At 30.2% G+C, this 27,635-nt stretch overlaps 1 protein-coding gene across 1 annotated transcript; it reads right to left on the minus strand.

Moving 5' to 3' along the window:
- Positions 1-566: 566 nt before the first annotated feature.
- LOC135929074 (DNA-directed RNA polymerase III subunit RPC2-like) lies at positions 567-26,584 on the minus strand. The gene is made up of 22 exons (XM_065465566.1): positions 26,526-26,584; positions 26,397-26,486; positions 26,111-26,355; positions 25,337-25,655; positions 23,489-23,785; positions 22,883-23,012; positions 18,921-18,975; positions 18,511-18,742; positions 17,867-18,055; positions 17,684-17,810; positions 15,638-15,791; positions 15,275-15,495; positions 12,758-12,867; positions 7,939-8,017; positions 7,469-7,576; positions 6,805-6,992; positions 6,127-6,265; positions 3,462-3,603; positions 3,019-3,240; positions 2,620-2,845; positions 1,019-1,152; positions 567-875 (listed from the first exon to the last, which is right to left on the minus strand). Exons 1-22 carry the CDS (start codon positions 26,565-26,567, stop codon positions 662-664), a joined length of 3,663 nt encoding a protein of 1,220 aa, XP_065321638.1. The 5' UTR covers positions 26,568-26,584; the 3' UTR covers positions 567-661.
- Positions 26,585-27,635: the final 1,051 nt, after the last annotated feature.

The following is a 27,635-nucleotide window of genomic DNA, read 5'->3' on the forward strand; positions in this document are numbered from 1 at the left end:
GCAAAAAATCATCGAATATTCCAGCACCGGATAAAAATGATGATCCTAATCCTAGTAAAGGTTGGGGCAAACATCAACCATAGATATAGTCAAATCTGATAACATAAACTTCATTGACGATTTCAGATTCACGGTATCTTCTTTTCCCTCCTTCCATTGATTAAAAAATTAATCTGCCAATAGTTTTCAGCCCATTTATTTAAACATTTTGTTTTGCTTTCCGATTCTTCCAATGTTTAAAAATAATTTGATTGGTTGTTTTTCAATATTTTAAATACATATTATTTATTTAAACTTAAAAATAAATAATTTTCAATATAAGTAAACCAGTTCTGTCATTCTCCCCAAAAAATATTTCACCTTTATCCCCCTAGCCCCTTTAAAAAAACATATTTTCAACGTCATCAGCATGTCCCCCAAATATTAAAAAAAATTTTTAAACTCGCCTCCTATTGCAGTACTATAATCGATCATAATAACTATAATTTGGCATTAATAAAAATATTTACATTTTTAAAGGAATTACAATATTCCTTTATGTTTCAATATTTTATGACTAGTATAAATATATGTACATATACATCCTTATATCATGATTGACATACAAATAATTTTTACGATATGAATAAAATATCATGATTAAAGTAAAACATTTAAATTCTCAATCAATGGCAGGCTTGAGAATTAATTTAGGAACCACGTTCATCGCTCTAAGCTCTTGAAAGAGCAACTTACAAGCGTAAGGTATCTTAATGCGTGCCATAGTACTCTCATTTGCCTCAGCAGCGGTATGTTTAGAATTTAGGGTACTGCTGGATTTGCTGCAGAAGTTACAGCCTCCCAGGGGTCCTGAAGATGTTCCTAGAAGACCACACCTTTTATCGAATGAAAATAAATATATTATAAGGTTAAGTCCTAATCTCGTACTTAGAGAATATTACATTCTTATTTATAATATTTCGATTTTTCATTTAATTAAACATAAAATAACTTTTATAATATAGGTGTCAATAATTACCTAGGGCAAACGTCCATAGTAAATTGATCGGATGAAAAACAAAGTCTTTCGGTGAGTAACGAGCTAGTGCCATAAGCAATAAGGCAATCACGCTCCATTTCCCCTAGTCGAAGACCGCCGTCCCTCGAGCGACCCTTTGTAAGGAATAAAAAAAAAATTCCTCTTTATTCCATTCATTTAGGTTTTTTCATTCTTTCTAATTCATTTTTGACTAACTTAGAAGAAAAAAAGGAGGATATATCCTAACCCACTATTTTATAAAAAGGCCAAAATAAGATTATAAATGTGTAGTAATATTATTCGAGAATTTATTTCAAATATTATTTGGTAGGAGACCCTTGGTCAAAGACGTGTGAGAAAGAAGAGATGGAAATATGTGCCAAGGCTAAAAGTTATGAATATTAAAGTGGGAAGATTTACAAGTGAATTCATAAGGAGTCCAGCAGTCAAGCACTACTGAAGTATCTGACGTGAACGAAAGAGTAAGGTTACGATTGTAGGTGAAGGTAGAGATCTGCAAAATTAGACCCGACCCTTACCCGGCCCAAACGGGATTCGGGCCGGGCCTAATATTTTAAAAAAAATTCGGACCGGGTCGGGTCGGACCTTAGATTTTTTTTAAAATATATCTAAATTTATTAATTTTATATTGAATTTTTTATGTAAAATAAAAATATTTGATTTTATTTATTGAAACTAAACGACATACAACATGACTTTTATTTTGAGTAATTATAAAGATTAATTTCTATATTTAAATAAATTCGGGCTGGGCTAGGTCGGTAAATTTTTTTTAAAAAAATTTCGGGTTCGGGCCGGCAAAACTTTTCTATAAAAAATTTCGGGCCGAGCCGGGCTTGAAAAATTAGGCCCGATGCAGATCACTAGGGGAAGGATCAGGAAACAAGGAAGAAACAGGCACTAGGTCATGTGGTGTAGAGAAGAAGCCTAATGATAGCATGCGCGACTTTTATCTGTAGAATATGTAGGGAGCCATGATAATGCTAACGTAGAGAAAGGTGGCTTAGATATTGGCATTGGAGCTAATTATGAAAAAATGGGAAACTTTGTCATTTAGGTCGAAGATATAGATTTTAATTGTTATTGCGAGGGTCAGATATGCTGAAAGAAGTTCCGAGATATGTCGTTCATTTTAATAAATAAAAATGTACACATATGAATGGAAGAGTTTATAGCTCCAATGCCAATATCTAAGCCACCTTTCTCTAAGTTATCATTATCATGGCTCCAGGCATATTCTACAGATAAAAGTCGCGCAAGCTATCATTAGGCTTCCTCTCTCACCACTACATCTTTTAAGTACCCATTTTTCTGGCAGCTGGTGTATTGAATCTCTAACAACACCTATCCCACATGGCCAAGTGCCTGTATCTTCCTTGTTTCCTTTCCTCTACAATCGTATTCTTAATCTTTCCCTCACGTCAGAATTATTAATGATTTTTTTTTCAAACTCTGAGTTATAAGGCTTCGGTTTGCTGCAACAAAACTAACAGTCTCGTCTCACAATAGTAATTCGTTCTTTCTTTATTGCCATTTTATATTCTTTTCTTTTTATATTAAATTTGTTTATATAATATTACCTCAGTTGGTTGCCTAGTGAGTACAGCCCTGGGTCCTTTAGCCCTGGCGTGTATCTTATCCGCCACCATATGCTTAAGCTTCTGGTAGTAGACGGGCCCGTTGTAAATATAGGCCGATAGTAGTTGCCCGTTTATGCCTGACACGAAAATATCTTTCCCTTCGTAATTAAAGCCATTGGATATTAGGGCTTGATGTACACTGTTGACTCGTTCCGATTCTGGTATACTTTTTTTCCCCCATATATTTTTTTAATAAAGATACTTTTTAAAAATATTTTTCGCTTCTTTCTAACTTTCTTATGCGCATTTATTTCTATTATCCCACAAATATACATTTTTCATCCTATTCGATTATAAAAACATGAAAATAACAAGATGCTTAAAAAAATTTCATCGAACTTTTCATCGTCGATAGTGACGAAAGGGTTATCGAGTTGGAAGGGCGTCGCGTAATTGTCGGGGGTACCCTGAGCTAAGCCGGCCTTACCCAGCAGAAGTTCCATCAGTTTACCCACAGTCATACGGGATGGGAACCCGTGAGGGTTCATTATAATGTCCGGCACTTGGCCTGTCGCTTCGTTGTATGGCATATCCTGAGGCTCCACGATCAGACCACACACTCTATGATAGAAAAGAGGAAAAAAGGGATTAACAACAGAGTCTGCTAACAATAATTAAAAGGTTAATGTTCCTGTAAACTGCAAAAGAGGATTCTGCAAACTCAGGTTGCTCAATTTATTTGTAAAGTTTTTTTAAAGAACTTTTTTTTCAGGCCTGATATACCAATTATCTCATTTTTTTTTTAAAAAAACTCCTTTCCAAAATGGCGTTCATAAAATTACCCTTTCTGGCCGTGACGACTACTAAATTTATCGCCAATCTCGGGCCTCCGCGTCTGTCTAAGCAAAACTTTGACGAGATAGGAATTTTCTTCATTCGATGATATCATGACCCTTTCGGCGTATGTATTAATGTCGGGGGTACCTTTAAGCAGAATCACGGGTAAAGTATATAAAAGTTTTTTTTAAAAAAAATAATATTATCGGGGACAAGCAGAAGAGGTAATTTTTCGAATAGCTTTTAATAACGTTAATAAAAGGTTGTTACTCACAATTATACATGGATAATCCCTAGCTAATTTTTTTTGGCTAAGGCTGAACTTACGCTGATTTTGATTGGATAAAGCTCTGTGTTACTGTAAATTTAATAATAATTTAAGTGAGAGGGTGACAATTTTTATATTCATCGTATAACTTAATAAATGGCAATATAATCTTATTAAAAAACATTGGAAAAGTTTTAAAATGACGAAGATAACAATTTTCATCCTAATGAATTTCATTTATATTAAATTTTTACAAAAACAGATATAAAATATATTTTTAACCTATTTCGACGAACATCACAATCGTGACCCTTAATACTTATATTATTATTGAATTTACACAATAAAATATTCATTTATACCTATTTTCATTAAAAAACATTGGAAAAGTTTTAAAATGTCGACTATGACAGTTGTAATCCCTTTAAATGATATTATATATTAGTACCTAAAAATATTTAAAATATTACCTAAATAATGATTATGACAATTGTCATCTTTCTGAATTACACTATTATTGAATTTCTACTAAAACAAGACTTGAAATATTCATTCACACCTAATTTCATTAAAATACAAAGTTTTATAATGACGAATATTACAAATGTCACCCTTCTGAATTATATTATTAAATCTACATTAAAACAGAGTGTTAGCTAGTCAAAATTAGCTTAAGTTCAACCTTAGACAATAAAAATAATTTTAAGCTTAGAACTCAGCCAATCAAATCGGCTTAAACTTAGCCAATCAAAAAACAGCTGCTTAGCTTTAGCCAAAATAAATCGACTCAGACTTGCTAAAATAAATCGGCTCAGGTGTGCTCTTAGCCAATAAATTGGCTATTCCCCCACTATACTCACAATTCGTAAAATAAACAATAAGCCATTTTGAAATAGTACACTTCCCGGAAAAATATATAAAATTCGTTGAGAAAAGTATACAAAATAGCAATTGTGAATGCAGGGTAAAAACTCTTCTTTTATTTTAAAATATAGTGCATGTCGAAAATTCGATGTTTTTTTTCTTGGGACCCCTAATAAATTTCAATGAACATTTATATATACTTTTTACCATATGTTCAATATTAATTTGGACAATTTTTAGATTTTGCTCAAGCCCACGGAGTAGATTTTACAAAAAATAACGACAAATAATAATCTAATTGTTGAAAAAAATCAATGTGAGTTAGGTCTCATTTATGGTAAACATTCAACGGTGTCTTATAAAATCAATTCAGTAAATATGTATAATTTTATAGATATGGAGAGAAACCATGAAAACGCTAAGATAATGTCGCGGCGTATATTTCAAAATTATCACTGTGAAGAATCAGCTGTAATTTCGATAGCGTTAAATGCTGCATTTGAACAAATCACGTTTAGTATAAATGAGGCGTTATATCAAGAAAGACAACAGAATATAAAATATAACAGCTGATTTATATTAAACGACGCTCAAAAATAGATTAGAGCAGATGAAAAGTAAAAAAAAATGAAGGAATTTTATAAAAAAAATCTCTTATAAAAAAATTTCGATTTTTGTCAGTTAAATGAGTTCATGATATTATAAATCAATCAATGATTTCTTTTATAAGAAAATAATATATAGAAAAGAATCGTCTGCCTTTTAAAATGGAAGAAAATATGAATATTTAAGTTTTTAGCTTTTAAGTCTCAGACGATAAATTTTAAGAATTGTACTGTGATTAAAAATTATAATAATTGCAAAGAAAAAGAGACAATCCTTATATCATTTCGAAAGATAAGTTTTTATATTTTATATGAAGTATTAAATCTAATTTATATAAACCTATTAAGGCATTCTTATCGCCCCCCCCCCATATTATTCTTTCTATCCGTGTAACAAGGTTTTGTAGACTTCCTCAAGAAAAAAAAAGCTAGTGTGATGATCTCTTTAAAGGACAGGTTTGTAGACAAATGTGCATAATAGATGAATAAACCTTTTTTTATAAAGAAAATAGAAGATAATTCAATCATATTCCTTTTAAAGCCCAAGTCCATTTCTGATTTAATCTGCAATTTTTTAAATATGATTATTATTTTTTTAAACTCAAATTATAAGATTTTAATTATAATATTAATTTAAGTAGGAGAAAATTTGTGAATTCTTCATCCGAAACGAATATAAAAATAATATTTTTAACCATTTCTATTTCCGAAAATCAGAGATGCGCTGAAACTCACGGCATCGGTCAGTATTTTTATTACAGATACTTTCAATCCTAACAGATACACTTGGCCGATGCCTCAATGCTAATTAACAGTTAGGATATATCCCATCTTTGTATTATCATCTAGTCAGGGCCTTGACTAAAGGGTTTCTTTTGTAAGAAATTTCGAGGGAAAAATAAATAAACAAAGTTTTCATTTTTATAAGTTTACTTTTGAAGCTAATAGGGGTTTCTTTGTAGTTTTCGTCGCAAAACATGTTCTGATTCTGTTGATTATTAGAAGCCGTTGAGACCGATGAGGCGTTAGGGGTAGGAGGAGATAAGAGAGGCATGTATTTGTTGATCAAAACCTATAGGGAGAAAAAAATAAATTGGAGAATTGGTATAATAAGAAAATGAAGTTCAGATCAACAACCGTTATTTCGTCTAAATTTCGCGTATTTAACGCCATCTAAAAATTTTTAAATTTAGAATAGCGTAACAGATGATTTGGAGTCCCTTTATAATAATGTAAACACTAGTTAAAGATAGGTCTCAATATTTAATTTATATTCCAAAATGGAAATTGCGGTCTCCAGAATTAAAGCCTACTGCATATTGGTATTGAGTTCTTGATTAGTTTTTCAACACCAATTTAATCGTTGTTCGCAAACCTGGCTATTGGTCTGACCAGAAGTTAATAAATCGAATTATTTCTACAAATTTCCAAATATCAAGGATTTAAATTTACGCGAAAGCTAACGGAACATGATTTGTGGATAAAATATTAATTCATCCCAGGACTCAAAAGTGTCGGGTACAATAATTTAATATTCCTAAAATCCTAGCCACATGATTACCTTAAGGAGGCAATTAATTATTAGTAATTTGTTCGATTCATTCTGCAAACCTGTCGATTTTCGACTCTGGCTCCTACCCGCACGATTCCGTCTATATCCAAAGAGGCGTGCTTGAAAACGGGCTGATTAGTAACGCTATCTATAGTCGGGGGAATTATTCTATCGCTAGAACCCTGGGAATGACCGTACTTCTTGAGGGTGCATTTGGCGTTACGATAGGTAAAGCATCTCCCAAAACCTAAGAGTTTTTTTTTGAATATTTCAATAATTAGATATATATATATTTTTATTCCTTCTCCCTTTATCCACTGAGCAAATCATTTACCCCTATTCACACTAGAGGACAGATAGACCTGGAGCAGGGCCTAAAAATATCCAAAATTTTTCGAACTGTTGGGTTTGAAAAAAAAACAACATATAAAATTATGTTTTCTCTTGTTCATGATCAAGAGAAAACAATTTTTTTTTTTACTTCATAAAAATGCGGGTAATTTATATATTTAATTTTAAAAAATTCGGGGGTGGGTTCAGACCTAAAATAAAGATACGAATTAGGCCAGGCTTAAAAATTGATAAACCTATACAAAAAGATAGAATTTCCAGGGGTCTAATTTACCCCACCCCTTATGGATATTACAGGGGTTAAGGGCACGGGTCCAAATCCCACTCGTGAGCACCAATTTTCTTAAAATCGATATATAAATAAAAAACAACCTCTGTCCAAAGAAGCTTTATTCAATATGATGGCGTCTTCAATGTCGTAACCACTGTAACTCATGACAGCTATCATCGCGTTTTGACCGGCTGGCAATTTATCGAATCCTTTTAATAATAAATTTTTTAAAACAAAAATAAAATGGTTCTCATATTCATCTCTTAATAATTTTTAAAAAAAATTAAATCGAATTTAAATTTCTCAATTTAATGTTGGGCCACCAGGGATGCGAACTCAAGGATCCTGCATGCTATTTTTTCTGAACCAGAACCGAACCCTTTTTAAAAGTTGAGGGTTCAAGGTAGTGGTTAGTTTTAAATTTATTTTAATTCGCTTTCTCACCCATTTATTTATCTATAAATTTTGTTTAACCCGCCCGTCTGCCTATTGCTTAAAATTTTTTAAGTTGTAGAACGCTTAAGAAAAAACACGTCATATAAAACAATGTAAAATTAATATGTATGTAAACCTATAAGATCCAGTGTTTTCGTTTTGACCAATGGGCGATGGGGGTAAACTAATAAGTATAAAAGAGTATCTATTCTCACCTAGGAAAGAACAAAATAAAATATATTTAAAAAAATTGAAGTATTATAAGCGAAATGATTCGTTCTATATATGGTTACCATTACCACATCACTATCATTGTATACTTTTAATATTGATTTATTTAATCCTTTTCATTCAATTCCATTTAATTTATTCCCTTATTTTTCTTAAAAAAGTTTTTTTTCCATAATTTGCTTTCCTTTGCTTTACACATTAGCAATGAGGTTAAATAGTTAGAACCATTGTTTAGTCTAGAGTAGCCGATTTTTAAAAACGGCTAACTCGATATTTCATCCAGGAAAATATTACGCAAGCCTGATTTTGCTTAGAGAAGGAACAAAGGTCTAGGCATATATCATCGAAATCTCGAGGCTTAGGCGATATTTTTCTAACTAAAATATTGAGTTAGCCGATTTAAAAAATCGATTCAAAATGAGCCGTTTAACAACACTAGTCTCGAGTAATGGTTCCGTGAATAAAAGAAATGATACACTTATTATATTCGAAATTTAAACATGGTGGAATTGCATGACAAATCATCATGAGTTTTCAACCATGACCACCTCAGATTTTTTTAAATATTTTTACAATAGAGTTTGCATATTTATAATTAAAAAATTTATTTCCAAGCCTCCGACTCATAACAGCGGTTGAGATACGGACATCTAAAGGTCAAAAAAATGGGGCATTTTGGGGAAAAATGCACTCCCTATAATTATTTTAGATATCCTTGGATATCAATGAGCTAAAAGCGTCATTAAAATTTCTTTATATAGATTAATGGTAGGTCTTTAAGGTTATATAATGTTAAAAAAATTTAAATGTAAAAAAAATTAGAAATTGTTATAAGATAAAATAGGCTTTCAAATTTATTTTATGTATAGCTATAGGATTAGTTAATAACTTAGTTGGATCGAGCACATGTTTATGAGATATGCCATTTTAATTATTAGTCAATTGCACAAAATTCGTAACTTGTTAATATATTTAAGCCAAAATTCTTTTATGTGTTTAGATAAAAGAATCAAAAAAGCTAGGGGTCAATACGCAATTTTTTTTTTATTAAAACAGTAGTTTACAATTCAAATAAATTTGGATAAATATATACGCTATGTAGGCCCAAAAAATGGACTTCATTGGATGATTGACCAGCATAAATCATTAACAATACAACGATAAAGTTTGCAGTATCTGGCCATAAAAAATTCCGAAAGAAAATTTAAGCTAGGAGGTAAAAAAATTTTTATGGAACAACCTTGTGAAAAGCTATAGTTTACTTTATGTTTAATGAATTATATTTATATTTATATATGACAGGACTGTTAAATTTTAAGTTCATCATCTGATAATTGCTTTAATTTTTTTTATAGATGATGTGGAGTCTAATAACAAGCCCAAACAAAGGAGGGCCATTTAATTAGACAATCTTTTAACTAATGTTGCCCTCAAATTTGATGGAAAATCAAGTAAAATTATTACTCTAACAAGCTGGGTAAAGTTGTAACAGCTGCTAATTTGTACAATTTAAAAATTAAATTGAATCAAAATGTGGATGACAACATTTACAATAAAATGAATGACCTAAAACAGTTGGTTCAATTAATGGAGAATCAAGATGGGGCTAATAATATAATAGATATGTATATTGAGGGTTATGAGCTAAGGGGGATTTATTTTCAGAGTAGGGATATGCGAAAAATGTTTGATGCATATCCTGAAGTTGTTTTCATAGACGCGACATATAAATTGAACATTTACTGCATGCCAGTACTTTTGTTAATTTTAATTGATGGTGAAGGGTTTAACCATATATGTGGCATGTGGCTTGTAAATTCAGAACAGAATGTTATAATATATAGCTATATTTTCACTGCCCCCCCTAGCAAATATATGTCGGCATAGTAGAAACATAGATTCTATAGATCCATAGCTGAAATGAGTTAAGGTAATCTTATATATTTCTTTATCAATAATAAAATTTATTTCATCATTTCAAAACAAATATAATTTGAATATGTAAGCTCCTTTAATACAATTTTGAAAGCATAATTTGTAAGTAATGCATGGTATTGAAATTGTGGAGATGATGAATGGAATCTAGATGGATTGAAAGTCATATAGAGGTTTATTATTTTGTGCTTTTTATCTAAGCTGTAGTTTTTAAAATTTGTAGTATGTTTCCGCCATGAAAGAAGACCATTGATGCCTAATTGGATGCCAATGATTATCGAAATATTTTTGTATTTCAAATAAATTAAAATTTTTAAGCTGGTTATAAAATTGATTTTATTTGTCAATTGAATTCGCATACACCATTTTTCTAAGGTGTCTTTTATTTACTGAAACTACCTATTCAATGCTTATATTCCTTTTATTTGTAATAATTTTTGCCCTAATGTTTGCTCCTTTTATTTGTAATAATTTTGCCCCATCGTTTCCTATCTATAAAAAAATTATCAGATTAATAAAGATGAACTTAAAATTTAACAGTCTAGCCATATGTAAATTACGATTTAATATAATATTAGTTAATAATTCAAAAAGAATATTAAAATGAATAAGAATTATAAAAGTTCATCTTTAATACCAGAGACCTACAGATGTGAAATATTGTATGACATGTATACATTTAATCAGTTATTAATTTAATAAAATTCTGGAAGTTCATAGTAAATTTTATTTCATAAAATGGAGGGCCAGAAAAATTTTTAATTATTTATTTTGACATTAGACTCACCCTTACATGAATATTTTAAGATATGGATGTGTAGATATGTTTGAAAAGTATCAACTCTGGTTTTTATTGGAAATAAGTAAATGTTTTAAAACCATTAACAAATATTTAGATAAAATTATAAAACCAAGATATAATAATACCCAATTCATGATGATTGTGGGTTTTATCAAACTTTTTTAACACTAATTATGTATCCATTTTCATTTGGTTTAAGTTTGAATATAACTTTGCTATTGCAACCGTGTTTAAAGGTTCTCTTTTCTCTTACACCTGTTGAGAGCTAGATTTAAAAATACGACTTCCTCTTTTGCAAAGTTAAAAATTCAGATTCTTAAAAACGTCCCGATTAATATTTTTAAGCCAAAATAATATTATGTAAGCCTGGAGAATTCTGCTCATAGAAGGGCAGAAAGGTTTAGACCTCCAAATCACGAGGCTTGTATAATATCATTTTAGCTAAAAATCTTTCGGGATTTTTAACAACAGTGCTTGTAGAGTATAATTTTAAATATTTAATACAAGTTTTGAAAGCATATACAACAATTTAAGTTTGAAATGATATTTCTATGAAGCAAAGTGCTAAATTCAAAAAAAAATAGATATGAGCAAAAAAACCCCAAATTTTTAAAGGCGGCCTGGTAGGACCAATGAGAATCACGTTCGTATTAATCTAGACTTACAATTATTTTTCATCAAAATGGATTAAAAAAAGGTAGTCCGCCATTGAAAGGCAATATTTAAACAATGGCGTCTCTTAGAGCCAACGACATTGATTGCAGCTGACTTCGATGTATGATTTTAAGTTATAAGGTTATCGAAAACTATAGGGTCATGATGGAACTAGCGGGGTACATCAATTGGGTTTTAACATAAAAACCAGCCTGCCCAATGTTTTATTATTTTATTTTTTTAAATAGCACGACCTTAGTTTTCATAACAAAAATTTACCCGCTCGCCAATCTATCTAAAGAAAAAATAGGTTTAACCAACCCGTTAGCTCAATTTTTTAAAATTATTTGATTAATTTTTGTTGCGATTAGCGTTGTTAAACGGCTCGTTTTGAGCTGATTTTTAAAAACGGCTAACTCAATATTTTAGCCAGAAAAATATTGCCATTAGCCAGAAAAATATTACCATTAGCCAGAAAAATATTACCATAGTCTCGAGATTTCACTAATAGATGTCCAAACCTTTGTTCCTTCTATAAACAAAATCTTCAGGCTTGCGTAATATTATTCTGGATGAAATATTGAATTAGCCGTTTTTAAAATTCGACTCAAAAAGAGCCAACATTAGTTGCGATGTATTTTTATTATGTTAATTTTTATGTTTTACTTTTTGTGGATCTTCATAATTTTTGAAAAGTTATATGTTTCGCATACAATTGGAATATGCAAATGTTGATAAAGGATTATAATATATAATATTGCTTTTATAATAAAATTTTATTATTTATGTTTTTTCCTTAAAATAAAGCTGAAATTGATTTAATTATTTTGTAGTTAATTATTTAAATCTTGTTAATATTTAAATTAATTCATTCAGTCCTGTACTACGAGATTGAAAAGTTTTAAAATATGCAAATATAAATTTAAATAGGCGGAGAGTCGCAAGGTCTCGATGCCTAGAAAATACTTTGCGCGACCTTTACCCGTAACCTCGCGTAGCGTATTTAAAATAAATAGAAGTTCGTTCTGTTCATTTAGCCCGAATCTTAAATTCACCCATCCGTCCATTGTTTTAAAAATAATTTTAAACCCGCCAACCTGATCGCTCAATATTTAAATTTTCTTTAACCTGTCCAAAAGTAGGCGGGGCGGACCTCTAGTTTGGATCCAGAGAAAATGCTCAAGGGATAAATCAGGCCAAATAAAAAGAAAGAAAGAAATTAAATGAGATGGGGAGTAGGGGGGGGGGTGCTAGAATAAAAATATTAGCTATAACGAAGGAATAATAGACAAACAAACAAAAAATTTAAGATAGAATGAAATATAAAATAAACCTGCTGATTGTAACCGATGGTACCCATGGCCTGTTTACCCATAGCGCATTGGTATGTGTTCCTAGGAGATTGATTGTGATCGGGAAATGGGACCAGTCCTGCGCAAACGCCTATTTTTAAAGAATGATTTTTAAAAAAATATTAAATATATTATCTTCCCAAAACATGATTGGTTCTTTTTTTTTAAATATCAGGAGGGGTTGGCTAATAACATTTTTTTTTAAATTTATTCTTCTTTTTCTTTCTTTCTTTCGAATAAAATCATAAAAAATTTAATGATACAAATGAATTAATAATTACTGTATCTTTTAAAATTGTATATAGATTAAATAACGACTTATATTATTTAGCTCAAAATTTTTATCCATTATTCAATAAAAAAAGGTATGATTTGATTGATTTGGATATTATTTTAAAGAGATTTAATGCCAATTGTCCAAAGGAGCAGGTTGATGTAGCTGCTATGGGAACAAAGTGGTTGTCAGTTGTCACACATTTAGGAGTATTTTTCATGCAAATTATTAGATGGGGTCATGGAATCAATGTGGGTAAAATGCCACCTTAAAGGCTTTCCCATTAAAAACGGTTAAGATTGTTTTGCCGTCAGCGCGTTTTTTTATCTAAAAAATGTCGGTTCTAAACTAGAGCGATGATCACCATATAAATCCCTCCTAAGAACACTTAACAACTCTGGCCATGAATCCCAGCATTGTAAAGTAAATAACCAACTAATAGATAACGATTCGTTTCTTTATGCAATCAATTTAAGCCTGGATGTATTTCTAAACCAATATACATTGCATAATGCAATCAATCGGCAGATGCGTATGGGAGACACGCTCTCCACTGTAAATTTATATTAAAAATCAGCCGACATGATCAAATAAATTCAATAATAGTTTACTTTTTAAATAATGCCAATTTTCCTTGTATTTTAGAACCGACATCTTTTTAGATAAAAAACGCCCTGAATTCAAAACAATCGTAACCGTTTTTAATGGGAAAGCCTTTAATGTGGGATTTTATCTGCATTGATCCCATGGCACCATCTAATAATTTGCATGATCTCCTTAATAGAGCTGAATCTCTAAAAAATAAAAATAACTCGCACCTAATGTGTGACAACCACTTTGTTCCCGTAGCAGCTACATCAACCTGCCCTTTTGGAGAAGCGGCATTAAATCCCTTCAAAATAATATCCAAATCAATCAAAAAATCATACCTTTCTCCATTTTATAAACTCAAGCAGAAAATCGCCGTCTCTTTAATTAGATCTAACTATCAAATATATAAAACATCCTGGCAAGACCTCGCCACCTGATTTTTAAAAAAAAAATTTCTCATGCTTTGTATAAATATTTTTTTTTAACTTGAACTTATATATGACATATTTTACTGTATTCTTTATATTATACCAACCATGTTAATTTTTAAATAATCATATTTGTATATGAATTTTAATAAATCAATAGAATTTTTATAAAAAAAGGTTTTTCACTGAATTTCACATATATTTTCTTAAAATAGCACACGAATTTCTGAGCGTTTTATACATTTCTAAGCGATTCATCTTTTAATCTGAGCAATTCAGTTTTAATTCTCACCGATTTAAATAGGCGCCTTAAATAACTAAATATTATTATTATATAAGCAAATATTTAGTAAATAAAAGAAAATGTTAATTTTAGGGGTCTTGATTGACATTTTGACACTTACTAATCGAGTATATATAAAAACTTTTATAATTCGCTTTTACGATGTTAATGGTCAATCTCTTTTGGAGGTATAATATTCCTAGTCACTTTTTTAAAAAAAAGTTAGGGGAGCGGGAGCCAAACGACTAATGATGTCTCGTCACTCACAATTATGGGTAGTGTTGTTACACGGCCCGATTTTCAAAAAATGGCGAACTCAATATTTTAGCCGCTTACGCCTAGAGATTTATTTGATAGATGCCCAAACCTTTGTGCCACCATCGATGGCCAAAATCTTCAAACTTGCGTAGCGTAATATTTTTTTTCAGGATAAAATATTGAGTTGGCTTGTTTCCATAAATCGGATTAAATAACGCTCATAATTCAAAGAGTAAGAAAATAAAGTTAGATGGTGAATTTTGGATAATATTTTTGCGAGTTAATTCAGATCGATATTTATCTAACTTTTGTCATCTATAAAACAAGTGTAGCTATGTATTTATCCAAAAATATTCAAATCACTCTTCAAGTTAAGACTTAACTTTAGAAGCCTAATTCAATTTTTTAAGCTAAAGGCTAAACTAAGCCACAATAGAGATGGTCAAAGTTAGCTAATTTAACAACAATAACAATTTTATATACAATAATTATTAACGCTATTGTATTAAAATTTGTTCATTTTGTTTTTTTTTAAAAAATAATTATAAATTAAATTTATTTCAGATTTTATTCAGGTATATTTTTTGAGTGACGTTTTTTATAGGATTTTGGGTTTAAATATAAACATTTTATACTTGCATTTCCAAATAAAATATGAATTTACCCAAGATAGTGAAAGGTTCTATCTCCAAATGCGTAGTCTTTCCGGGTATTATATCCTTGACGTAAAGGGCCACGAAACAATCGTTGAGCTCGTTCACATCCACGAATTCGACAGAACCATCTTGTACGAACGAATCAAAATTCCGAATACCCGAACAAAGCTCGGTCAATTTAGACTGCGTCGCGAGAGGGAGACCAACTTGATCTACAACTATGTAGGGCCTGGGCCGGGAGAATCAGGAGAGAAATATATACGAAATAATTTATCTTTAGAAGATACAGAATTCAACCTTATATTTTTTTTGGATTAGTAATCAGAATCAATAGCGATATAATAGAGAGAAAAGAATAATAGGGAAATGACCTGCAAATCCTTCCACCGTCGGTCGATATATAGACGCATTTATGAGATGTGTTGTAATAGATGGACACGTAGGGGTCTAGGAAGCCCTTGCGTCGAAGCATCCTAACAGTCAGCGTTAATTTTTCGCGATTGGAGGTTACGCCCAGAATTACGCCTTTATTTTGCGAAAATTACAAAGGAACATGATAATTCGTAAGAGATCTGGATAGAGAAGCTCAATAATAACGAATTTCAAATTCGTAAATATATTTTATACGAGAAGTTAATTTAATGAGAGTTGATCAATATTCATACAGTTACTGATAACTTTAAAAAAAAACACTACAAAAAATATTTACAAACTTGGTATATAATAAATAACATTTTTATATGAATGAAAATGCGTTTTTTTTTCGGCAAACATGAAAGAAGGACTTCATTATAACAATATGTAACATACAACTAAACCTGTGAGCCGACGAAACTATCGGCGGCCGACGCGAGAGCCGTCGTCAACATAGACGGCGTAATTCGACGCACTGTCATAAATTTTTATAACATATATATTTTTTAAAATCGCTAAGCACATTATATAAACAAAATCGATATTGTAATTTTATAATTATATCATGTATAAAAATAATCGTATTAAAAATTTTTGGACATAATGCTGATCTCTTTGAATTCAATGTCAACCGGTAGAAAAAAAACTCTTCCATTGAGTGTGCTAGTTGTCGGAAAATAATTTTTTTTTTTAGCTAGCGTGTAAAGATTATTCGATCCTCTTTTCTCTCCAGAAATATTGAAATTCCATATTTTGTGAATAGCGTTTTCCGAGAAAAATATGGCATACTTATTCTAAATCACTCAAAGTGGAATCATATTTTTTACTTTGTTGTTTGAATGTTTAGTTGCTAATTTTGACAAATAATTTGAATTTAATATTTTCCTCTTGATTCTCAATAGTTATCTTAATAATCTTATTATCATCGTACTCTATAAGTTTAAGATGTTTTATAATACACTACAAAGCTGAGTAATTTTGTTCTACTATATTATACATTGACACAATTTTCAATTTTTGAAATTCTTAGATCTGGAAGGGAAGCCAAATAGATTATTTTTGAAATAAAAATAAATGAACATATTTATATATTATTACTTGCAGATCACAAACCAGAAATCGTAACGCAATTTTTTTAAGATATTTTCCTTTAAAGAAATGATTTCTGAGCTATCATTATTGTTAAGTTTTGTAAAATGTTTATTTTCATTATTATATTATTATTATGGAATAAGAAAAAGAAAATGCATTTTGATAAGAGATAAAATAAAATTATATTGCGAGAATTATTTCTAAAAAATATTAAATTTGTATCAATTTCACTTCTAAAAAAGATACTAAGTTAAGGTAAGCCTTTTAGTGCAGATAGAAATTTGGCTGTTTCTGTAATTTTGAAAGAAAAAATAGTTTTTCTAACTAGATATGACTCAAAGTTTGATATAGTGTTTTATTTTCAAAACGTTTATTAATTAAATTCTTATTTGCTCCACAGAATATGCTTTCAGCAATTAATGTACCATGCCACCTGGTTGGGATTAAAATTTTAAAGTTTTCATAATTGTGGCATTATTGTTATTATCATCATTAGAATAGTAAATTTGAAACATATTCTTAAAAAATCATTGCGCCAGTCATGCGCTTGCCTATATGAAAATCGAAGTCGCACCTAATAAAAAATGATGTAAATAACATTTTTCCCTCCACACACTCATCATCAATGTTTTAAAATAATGTGTCGTTCAAAAAAAGAGGTCATTTTACATTCATAGTCAAGATTAAGGAGTTTGCTGTCTGAAAATTAATTACCATAACAAAAAATAAATAAATGTTATGTAAAAATAAGAGTTCATTTTATTTCGTAATGTCAACTTTTGATTGACAGTCGTTTAACTTGAATGTCGAAGAATTAAATCCTAGGAGTGATAGGCAGTTTAATATAAAAAAAAACCATTACTACCATATTTATTTATGTTAAGCATTGATCAGTTGAAAAAAAAATTTACCATTCAAAAAGACGAGAGTATTACCATGACCCAAACTGTTGAGCAGATCGCTATCCACCAACTTGCTCACTTTACAAAGGAATCGACTGACGGCACGTTCATCTTGGTCAGGAACATCGTGGGTAACCTGTAGGTAAATAGAAGAGCGGATTTAGAAATTTTATGAACCGATAAGGTTATTACTTGAGTGAGGAGGGCAAGATTTTTGACTAGTCCGCAAGATTCTCCTTCAGGGGTGTCAGCCGGACACACGGAACCCCATTGAGAAGCCTGGAGAGCTCTAGGACCGCTAACCTTTCGGGTTTTTTCGAAGCGGGAGTTAATCCTAGTCATCATACCCAGTGCCGAAAGGTAAGAGAGCCTGGATAAGACCTAAAAAAAGAAATAAAAGAATGGAATAAAAGTTCATAAAATGAAAGTTTTTTAAAAAAAAGAATGAGAAAGATTTGAAGAAAAGTTAGGATGGGGAGGGGATAAATTGTTTGTAAAATTACATTAAGGATTTTCATGATAAATCGGGGTATATAGATAAAAGACAGTGATAATAAGATGTAAGGAAAGCAAAAACTAAGTGAAAAAGGACGAGAAGATAAGACTGAAATGGGATATAAAAGTGGAAAAGCTGATTTACCAAATTCTAAAAAAAATAGGTATCTAAATCGAAGACCATAAGTATAAAAACTTATTTTGATATGGTATATGATTTAGAGTGGAATAACATTCTCCATTTTTTTAAAAAACAGCTCTTCATCTATCGCATATTAGGTATAAAAAAAAACTAGGAAAAAGAGTTTAAAAAACTCCTCCAAATAAATAATCATAAATACCTGAGTAACCCCTGCCCGTTGCATTCGGAATCGTTTGATGGTCCAATTACCAGTAGCCAGCGCGTTCTCGAGACCTTTCCCTAAAATATCGACTCTGACGTGATTCAGGGGATCAAATTGGGCAGTGCGGGGTTTGGGGATGATTTTATCGGCGGCGATTTTCAATTCGGCGTTGAGCCGTTTAAACAGGTCTTCGAAAAGGAGGGCCAAAGAATTCCCGGCTAATTCGAGCCTTCAGGGGAGTGAAAAGTGACCAAAAAAAAAGTATAATTTATTTCTTTATTTATACAAAAATCTGTTTTGAGCAATCTTCAGATTTTGATAACGGTGAAATATATTTTAAAATACGCCAATCAAAATATTATAAAATAAAAATAATTTTTTTTGTACACACATTACAGAAAACAAACCTTTTGTTACCGTAATAATCTTTGTCATCTGAGATGTCGGAAGCAATGGTCGATTCTTTACAATAAAATATAAAATTAAAATCCAGTAGTAATGTTCTTTAAAAAATTTTCTTTTGCTTCTTTTTTTTCCATCCATCCTTCTTTCTATTCTTTCTTTCAAAAATATTTAATCCTTTTATTCTGTTCATTCAATATATAATATTTTTTACAGTAGAACCTCCGTGACGGTTCATAAGTTGGTCAAACTATGGAACCTTTTTTTTAAAAAAAAATAATAGCTTAAAATTAATTAACGAAAATATTTTTGATATTTTAGAAAAATTATTTCGTTTTTTTTCTTCTATTTTTATACCTGAAAATAATGAATATTTTTTTTACGCTATACAAGAAATATATTTAGGTTTGGTCGGCGGGGCTTAATGACCCATGTTTAGATATACAATTAGGTCGACAAATTTAGATATTCACTGTTGTAGGTAGAATCTTTTTAATAACCTGTGATTAAACGTAACCTTTGCCTTATTGTTTTGAATAATTTTAGACCAAATGATCCACAGGTGTCTGAGACTGCCGGAACAAACAAAAGATTATTAGAGTGGCTATATTTATTTTTTTTATGTTCAACTTTCGTGATGAAGTTGAGAGAAAAAGATCTGGCAAAATGATCTACACATGTATAATCCAAGCAAGGATTATACCTTGGTTCCAATGAACTAACGTCATTCCATCATGTCTGGTTTGATCAGGAAAGAGTCCAGAGGGTTCCAGCTTAAAAGGAATAATAATAGATTTCAAGATTCTATTGATGATCGAATTGATGGCATAGTGCCTGGCTAATCTGTCTTTTGAAAAACGACTGTAAGGGTGGTGTCCAAGGCTATCAATATGAATTTCACACAGGGACACATGATGACGGCGTTATGATATCAGAGCCTAAACGAAGACCTATAGCTATTCTAAGTTTTTCATTGGTTAGTAACAAGCCTAAATTAGAAAAGGTATGGTTTTTAACCATTCATAACTAAGTTGGCATATGGTTGAGGCTGGAATTATGTGATCAGGCATGTATTATTGCTATTCTGTATACTCGGTGTTGGATTTAGGTGGAAAAAGAGCGATGGATATTCTCTAACCTTTGAAGTGTAAGTATTCGACGCAATGCTGTACAATAGTAAATTCTAGTCTCTTTATCTTATAGAATTTGGATATGAGCGGCTCGGAGCATTTTGGCTCCAGAGGTCTAACGCTATCGTATTATGTGGATCGATAGTATCTAAGACTCTTATCAACTGAGAATAAAATGGCTTAAATGCTTAAGAATAATAGATACATATACCATCTAGCGATGGATGGGTAGCTTAGATCCAGGAGAGTTGAGAACTTGATATTTAAAATAGATTAGATTTTTTTATATGAACTTCAAGGTCTAATAATATTTCAGGGGACATGAAAATTGTTGATGAACGAAAGGCATGTAAAATTTTATGAATGAAAAAATTTTAAGTAAATAAAAGCCTGATGAGCAGGTAAATGTTTTAAAATATTTTTCATTCTATTGAATTTGGCAAGAAATTCATCTCTGAAATGAAATATACACTTTCACCTCCAATGGGTGAACCTAAGTGGGTAAAGCTAGTTTTGTCCACTACAATAAAATTTTCAGGTGGGCAATCCGATTCAAGGGGGGAATAAAATTCACACTTATTATGATTTAGTGACAGTACCGTTATGGTAGGAATTTTTAAGATTTCACTATGGCCTACTAGTGTGCCATCATCGAGGTACCAAATATTTAATTTGAGGTCACGATTTGAAGAGATTTCTTATATGATCAATTGAATGCCCTGACAGAATAATGCAGGACCTAAAGGATCTACTTGTTGGATGCCTTGTTTGGAGAGAATGATTGAATCATTATATTTTAAAAAATTAGAATGGTTGAAATATGCGGCAATGTGTGTTGAATACTCTGGGAATGTTTCACAGAAAGAGGGTATAAAATGTTCACTTCGAAGTAAATTGAAGGCATTTTGTAGATCTATTTTGAGGATGCATTGATCATGCGCATTATAGAGTATGATACGCATCGAGTGGGATGCAGTCTCACATCCTCCAGGAACATTAAAATCAAACTGGTTAAGTTGTAGTAGGTTGAGTAGGTTTGATTTTATAAAGGGAAAAAATTATTAGCCGGAATAATGACCCTACTTCAATAGTTCTGATGTCCCCATTTGTTTTGTTTAAGGTTAGTAAGCGGGCTCCAAAAATGTTGAGCTGAATGGTGTATTGTAAAAAATATGATTGAGCAATAGAGTAGAATGTGTGAGTGCGTTGCCCTCTTTCTGTGACACATTCCCAGAGTATTCAACATACATTGCAGCATGTTACAACCAATCCACATTTTAAAAATTTACTGATTCAATCATTCTCTCTAAACAAGGCATCCAACAAGGAGATCCTTTAAGTCCTGCATTATTCTGTCAGGGCATTCAATTAATCATAAAAGAAATCTCTTCAAATTGTGACTTTAAATTAAATGTTTGGTACCTCGATGACGGCACAATAGTTGGCCCATATAATGAAATCATAACAATTCCTACAATTATAAATCGCTTAGCCCCCATAAAGGAACTTTCACTAAATACTAATAAGTGTGACTTTTATTCCCCCCTTGAATCGAACTGTCCACCTGAAAATTTTGTAGTGGACAAAACTAGCTTTACAACCTAGGTTCACCCATTGGAGGTATAAGTGCTTTATTTCATTTCAGATGTTAATTATAATATGGAATAGGTAATTTAATATTCTTTGGGGGAGTTTAATATCAAAATTTTGTGTCGGCTCGTATTATTTACGAATCACGTTTGTTAATTTTCTGAATGAGTAATTATAAGCAAGATTCCAGGGCACCATTGAGTGACATTATTTGCTGAAATATTAAAAATATATTCCATTTATAGTAAGTGGCTCAGATTTTGTTCCAATTTAGGAATCAAGAAACCAAGATGGCACTTAAAAAATTGTCTTTCTATACTATTCTAATGATCTTCTATTTTATCAAAATCATTTATTACTTTTTTTGGCTCCTCACATGTGTCAGCATTATCTAACATATCTATGAATTGATTAGTGGTGGGTTTACAAATATAAAAATATCATTATCCAAGGATAATACCGATCTATGAAATATCTATCCTTTCTTTATCAAAATAGTCAATAATCATATCCTAATTTTACTTTATCCCATAAAAATCCACATTTAATTTTTCCCAGTAATAATAATATATTAAAATTTGATTTATTTCATCCTAAAAGATTTAAGCTATTACAAATTTTATAAATTATTTCTGTAAAATCCCTTTTTAAAAATTATGGATCATTTACTCGCAGGTTAGTTGTATAACAGATATTATATTTGGAGGTAAAATAGTAATATATATTTAAAAGATTTTTGATGACAGATTGGCAGGTCGAATATCAATTAAAATGAGCTTGCGTTATACATGTTGAAACTGTTTTTTATTGCAAAGACCATTTTAATGTTTAATATAAATTTTTTTCTATCAATATTTAGAATAAGAGAGGTATGATTAATATAAATAAGAATAAAATTAATCTTACCAAGGTTCTGGACCCGATTTCTGGTTCAGAAATTTAAAATTGTTTAGTTGGGCATTTTGAGACCACAGACTAAGCAGGGACTAATTTATGGGCAGCCCATCGAATCCGGGGAAATATGGACCAGGGGCAAGTTCGACCTCTTTTAAAAGATCGGTTTTAGATTACGGCTAAATAGGATTTAAAATTCCTGAACCCGAATTCGGGTCCAGAACCCTTGATCTTACCATCTCAAGGGACCGAAGTAAAACGGTTCAATAATAATGAGATGATCACATTTGGGGGATATACTGTATTTCCTTCTTCTTTAATTTTATCTAAAAACATTGCACCATATTGCATACCTTGATTGAAACTGGAGCTAGCGCAAGATAAGATTACCCTCTTGCACATTACGGCTAAATATAAGGCCTTGCCCGTGAAATCAAAGCTATCCGGTTGAGTTCTATTCACATTCGGTGGTATTGTTTTAACCTGTTTTTTAGATCATAAACCAAAAAAAAAATTTTTTTAATGAACGTTTATAATGACTTTTTGCCACCAATTCAATCCTTTCATGTTACTTTCCTTTTTTCCCCTCCTGTATATTTAATAAATTAAAACAACCGCGAACGAGATTATGTCAATAAATAAGACATGTTGTCTAACGGCCAGATTTAGTTGATTTTGAAAAAACGGCTCGAGCAGATTTTAGCCTAAATAATAATATGCAAGCTTCAAGATTTGCCAAATAGAGACGCCCAAACCCCGTGTGATATATAAGTAAAATCTCCGGGCTTACATAATATTATTTTGGCCAAAATTCCCGTTTTTTAAAAATCGATCCAAATTGATCCGCTTAAAATTACTACTTAATACTATACTTGGACAATTTACGATTAAGAATCGACATTTACACTTCTTTCTTTCAATTTAAAATTCACATATTATAATTTTTTTAAAAAATATACCGGAACATGAGACAGTAGTGTGAAAGTGAGAAACTCCCAAGCTTGTTCTATTTTGCTCTTCTTGATGTTCCAAAGCCTGGAATCCTTTATCTTGGATCCGATGTAGGTCAGAGCCATTTTGCGAGTAAAGATCTGAAACGTGTGGGCTTCCTCCAGAGAGGGGCTAATTGAACTTGTTATTATTGATTCATTCTGCTCGTAAACAAAAGGCTCGGGATCACAGCCTATGATCATGCGAGTTATCTCGTAGTCCGATTCGAAGCCCATTGCTTTGAAGACTATAGCTATAGGCAAGTCCTGGTGATATTGTTAAGAGGAATAAAAAAAATATTCAGGTGACTGTCATTATGATCTTATCCATGATAAATCGATTATAAGAAGCCGATTTCAGACAGACAGAAAGGCTCACATAACTAGAGGTGAGCAGTCATGTCAAAACCTGTATCTAAGATACTAAATCCTTTTGCACCCTGTACCTTTATATCTTTCCTACATTATATTCAAAAGAATATTAATCTATTTCATTTCCTTCGATAAAAGATATATATAACTTTTAATATAATTTTGCTTAAAAGATTCAATATTAAACTCCTTTTTTCAGTGAATTCTTACATTAATTTAGTTGGTTTTCATTAGTATATTAATATTAATTATACGTTTTGAGAAAATGCGGAATACACCTTATTTTAACTTAGATATTTTACCTTTACTTCCATAAAAAGTACTAATGTTTCTATAATAATAATGAATAATCTAGTATGTCTTATATCGGTTTGATTATGTATTTTACCCCTCTTCTACAAAATAGTGATAATTTTTAAAATTCTATCAATCATCATATAATTATTTTCTATTTTATAAGGGACATTTTTATTTCAATATTCAACACTTTGGATTGCCCTTGGGGCACTACTGAAAAATAAAAATATCTGGATGATTTAGATTTGTTGCAATGTTAAAAGTTTCATAATAATGTTTTGGCTGTTTAGTGTTATCTGACTGAGTAACTAAAATTGCATAGGATCTAGTACTATTAACCTATGAAAAATTAGAAACCACTATATCTCTAGTAAATAATTTAAAATTTGTTATATAATATTAACTCTCAATACAATTTTATGTTATCTATAAATTCATGAAATAAATATGTTTATTGATAAATTATGTCTTTAAACTGCTGATTTTAGTTATTGGTTAAATGGATCAAATAAGCAAATTTTTAAAATGGCTAACTCAATATTTTAGCCAAAAATATATTGCATATGCCTCGAGATATCGCTAATAATGTCTTAACCTTTGTGCATCTATGAACAAAATCTTCAGGCTTGCATATTTTATGGTGCCATTTTTAAAAATAGTTTCAAACAGAGCCATTTAACAATATTATTTATTAAGATCATTAGATCTATAAATCATCATATTATATATTTATAAATTAATATTTAGAGTTATAAAATAATATTTACTTTAGGAAATACAAATGATTCCAGTTATATTTTTTTTATAAAGATCCATTTGCTGAAAAAAGATTACGCTTTAAAGTTAATTGTATATTTTTAAATATATCATTTTTGTTTATTAAAATTTATAATGGTAAATAATTTTAATAAACTATTAATGCATAAAGATCCAATGGCTAGAAATAAGGAAAATATATTAAATAATCCTTGTTAAAAATTTACATAGGCTACCATGTTCAAGGATAAAATGTCTGTGAAAAATTGGTTAATAACCAATCATTAAATAATATTGACCAATATAATGATGGATAAAAAAAAATTTTTAAATCTTTAAAATAAATTAGAAAAAAAATAAATAATCATAATGACTAAAAAATAAAAGATAAACCTCTGAGAGCAGGTTATGTTTAACATAATATTTTCCTCTCTTGGCCACTAAACTAGTGTTAGTCCTTCTTTCATGGGTCTGACTGGCTACTGAGCACATATAATTATTGACATTGCTATCCTTTGTAGCAGTTTTATTAGGAAGTTTTTCCACTAACATCCTATTTTTGGCCATTTGTTCCTGTATAAGTATAACTCGTTCACAACCCCTGACCACAAAATAGCCACCTGGGTCAAGAGGACATTCATTCATTTGAGCAAGTTCCCTTTCAGTCTTATTTGTCAAGACACAAATACAACTTTTAAGCATTACAGGCATTCTGACATGTGATAAAATATAATCGTGATAAAAATTAAATGTTTGTGATAAATATATCTGAATTTTTTGAAGGGTCATCTTAAACTTACATCAAAAAAAGAATATATTCAGAGCAAGGGAATAAACAATTTTTGTTTAAAAAAAATATCAAGACTTCATATAATATTAATTGGGTTAAAATTTTAGTCATCTATCACTTTAAAGTTAATAACAATATTAATACTTAAGATCTAGTTGGGCAATAGCCTAGAAATTGATCAATTTATGGGCACCTGACAAAAAAATAGTTTAAGAATTGAGGTAGACTAAATTATTTCTGCTTTCTTCAAAGTTAAGCCATATTATTAGCTAAAAATGAGTAACTACCAAAATCAAAAATGTAATTCATTATTTATCTTAAATTTTATTATATAACAATATAATATAACACAAAATATAAAAATTTAAATATTAAACCTTCCTACAAGAAAATCATTTCTAATTATTCTCTGCTGTCCTCTGGTATACTCTACATCTACAAATATAGGAGCAGAATATGTACAATCTCTTAATCTACATTCATGGGGATTAATACCTTTATTATTGATTCCAAAACCTTCTTCTAAATCTGGCTTTCCAACTCTAATATCAAGATATTTAAGATAAAATGAGGAGTCTACATCACTGGTTACAAATTTATTCGCTTTCATTATTTCTTTAATCTATAAATAAAAAATTATTCGAAAATATTCTAATAAAAAACTTCAGTATTGATAAAATAATCAAAGGAATCAATATGTTGTTTAACTAATCCTTTAGCTTCTAAAAAAGCTGGAAGTAATCTCCATTTTTCCTGTAAAAAATTCATATTATTATATTTTCTCTTATAAACCTTAAGATAGTTTGCTATATTTTCCCTTTTTTCTAATGGCATTTTAAATTTAAATTTTGGATGGCTTCGTAAACATTATGTGCTAAATTATGACCGGTACCATACATTTTAACCCATCAGTGTTTAACAATGGGTCTGGGGTACAAATATTTTGTCTCGACCACAATAAAATATTTTAGATTTTAATTTTTTTAATCATTTTGATATAATGTTGATTATATTTAAAAATATATATTACAATAAATAATAATATTACATAGAGTCAAAACCTCTTAATTGTATATCGCTTAAGTGCAAACAATTTTAAATGCGAAAAAACCCCGCGATTTTGATAAAAATTACTATGGCATAATATTAAATTGCATTTATAATTGCGAATCGGTTAATTGCGAAATATCGGTTAATTGCGAAATTTTCCAGGTTCCATTTATATGACAATAACATTAATTTAATCGGATAAGAGAAATAAAAAAATTTTACAGAAATAAATTATTCTTTTTTTTACATGAACTGCACCTTTATTTTTTTTTTAATACAAAAATCGTAATTTTATTATATATTATAATCATATTCAAATTATTTTTAGAGTAAAACATCAATCAAACATTACGCCTCAAATCAAATCCTTTAGTTGCAAAAAATCAGGCTCTTAATGGATACTATATTCTAGAAAATGCTCATGATCATTTAAGGGACCAAGATTCACTGAGAAAGCTAGAAAATATAGTAGGAAAAGAATTATTTACTCCAGAGTCTAGCCAAACTCTTATCATAAAATATTTTTATTAAATCTTACATTATTTTATAATTGTGATGCATGTATAATAAAATAAGTTCAAATAAAATATTATGTTAACAAATCATTAATTAATAAACTTTCATTCCAGCATGGCCTGTTAATACATTTACATTTATAATATTAGAATTCATAAGTTTATTTTAAAAAGATGAGTTAATATAAAAGGTAATTAAAGTTCTGAAATGGTAAAGGGAATCTAAAGATCTTATAATATAATTTTACTAAAATAAATATAATTTTAAGTTTGGGATAGAACAATTAGATTGAAAAAAATGTTGAGCTTAAAAAATTAGAATAGATTGGTTTTTTTT

Source organism: Gordionus sp. m RMFG-2023, chromosome 4 (assembly GCF_954871325.1).
Source record: "Gordionus sp. m RMFG-2023 chromosome 4, tfGorSpeb1-WG-v2, whole genome shotgun sequence".
Classification (NCBI taxonomy): domain Eukaryota; kingdom Metazoa; phylum Nematomorpha; class Gordioida; order Chordodea; family Parachordodidae; genus Gordionus; species Gordionus sp. m RMFG-2023.

Bases quoted from the DNA above. Each gene is read 5' to 3' on its own strand.
- LOC135929074 (XM_065465566.1), bottom strand. From the start codon at position 26,567: ATGCCATTAGAAAAAAGGGAAAATATAGCAAACTATCTTAAG. The intron at 2,846-3,018 runs GTTCGATGAAAT...GGGGAAAAAAAG, and splicing joins GTCACTATCGACGATGAAAA to TATACCAGAATCGGAACGAG. The intron at 876-1,018 runs GTAATTATTGAC...ATTCGATAAAAG, and splicing joins ACTATGGACGTTTGCCCTAG to GTGTGGTCTTCTAGGAACAT.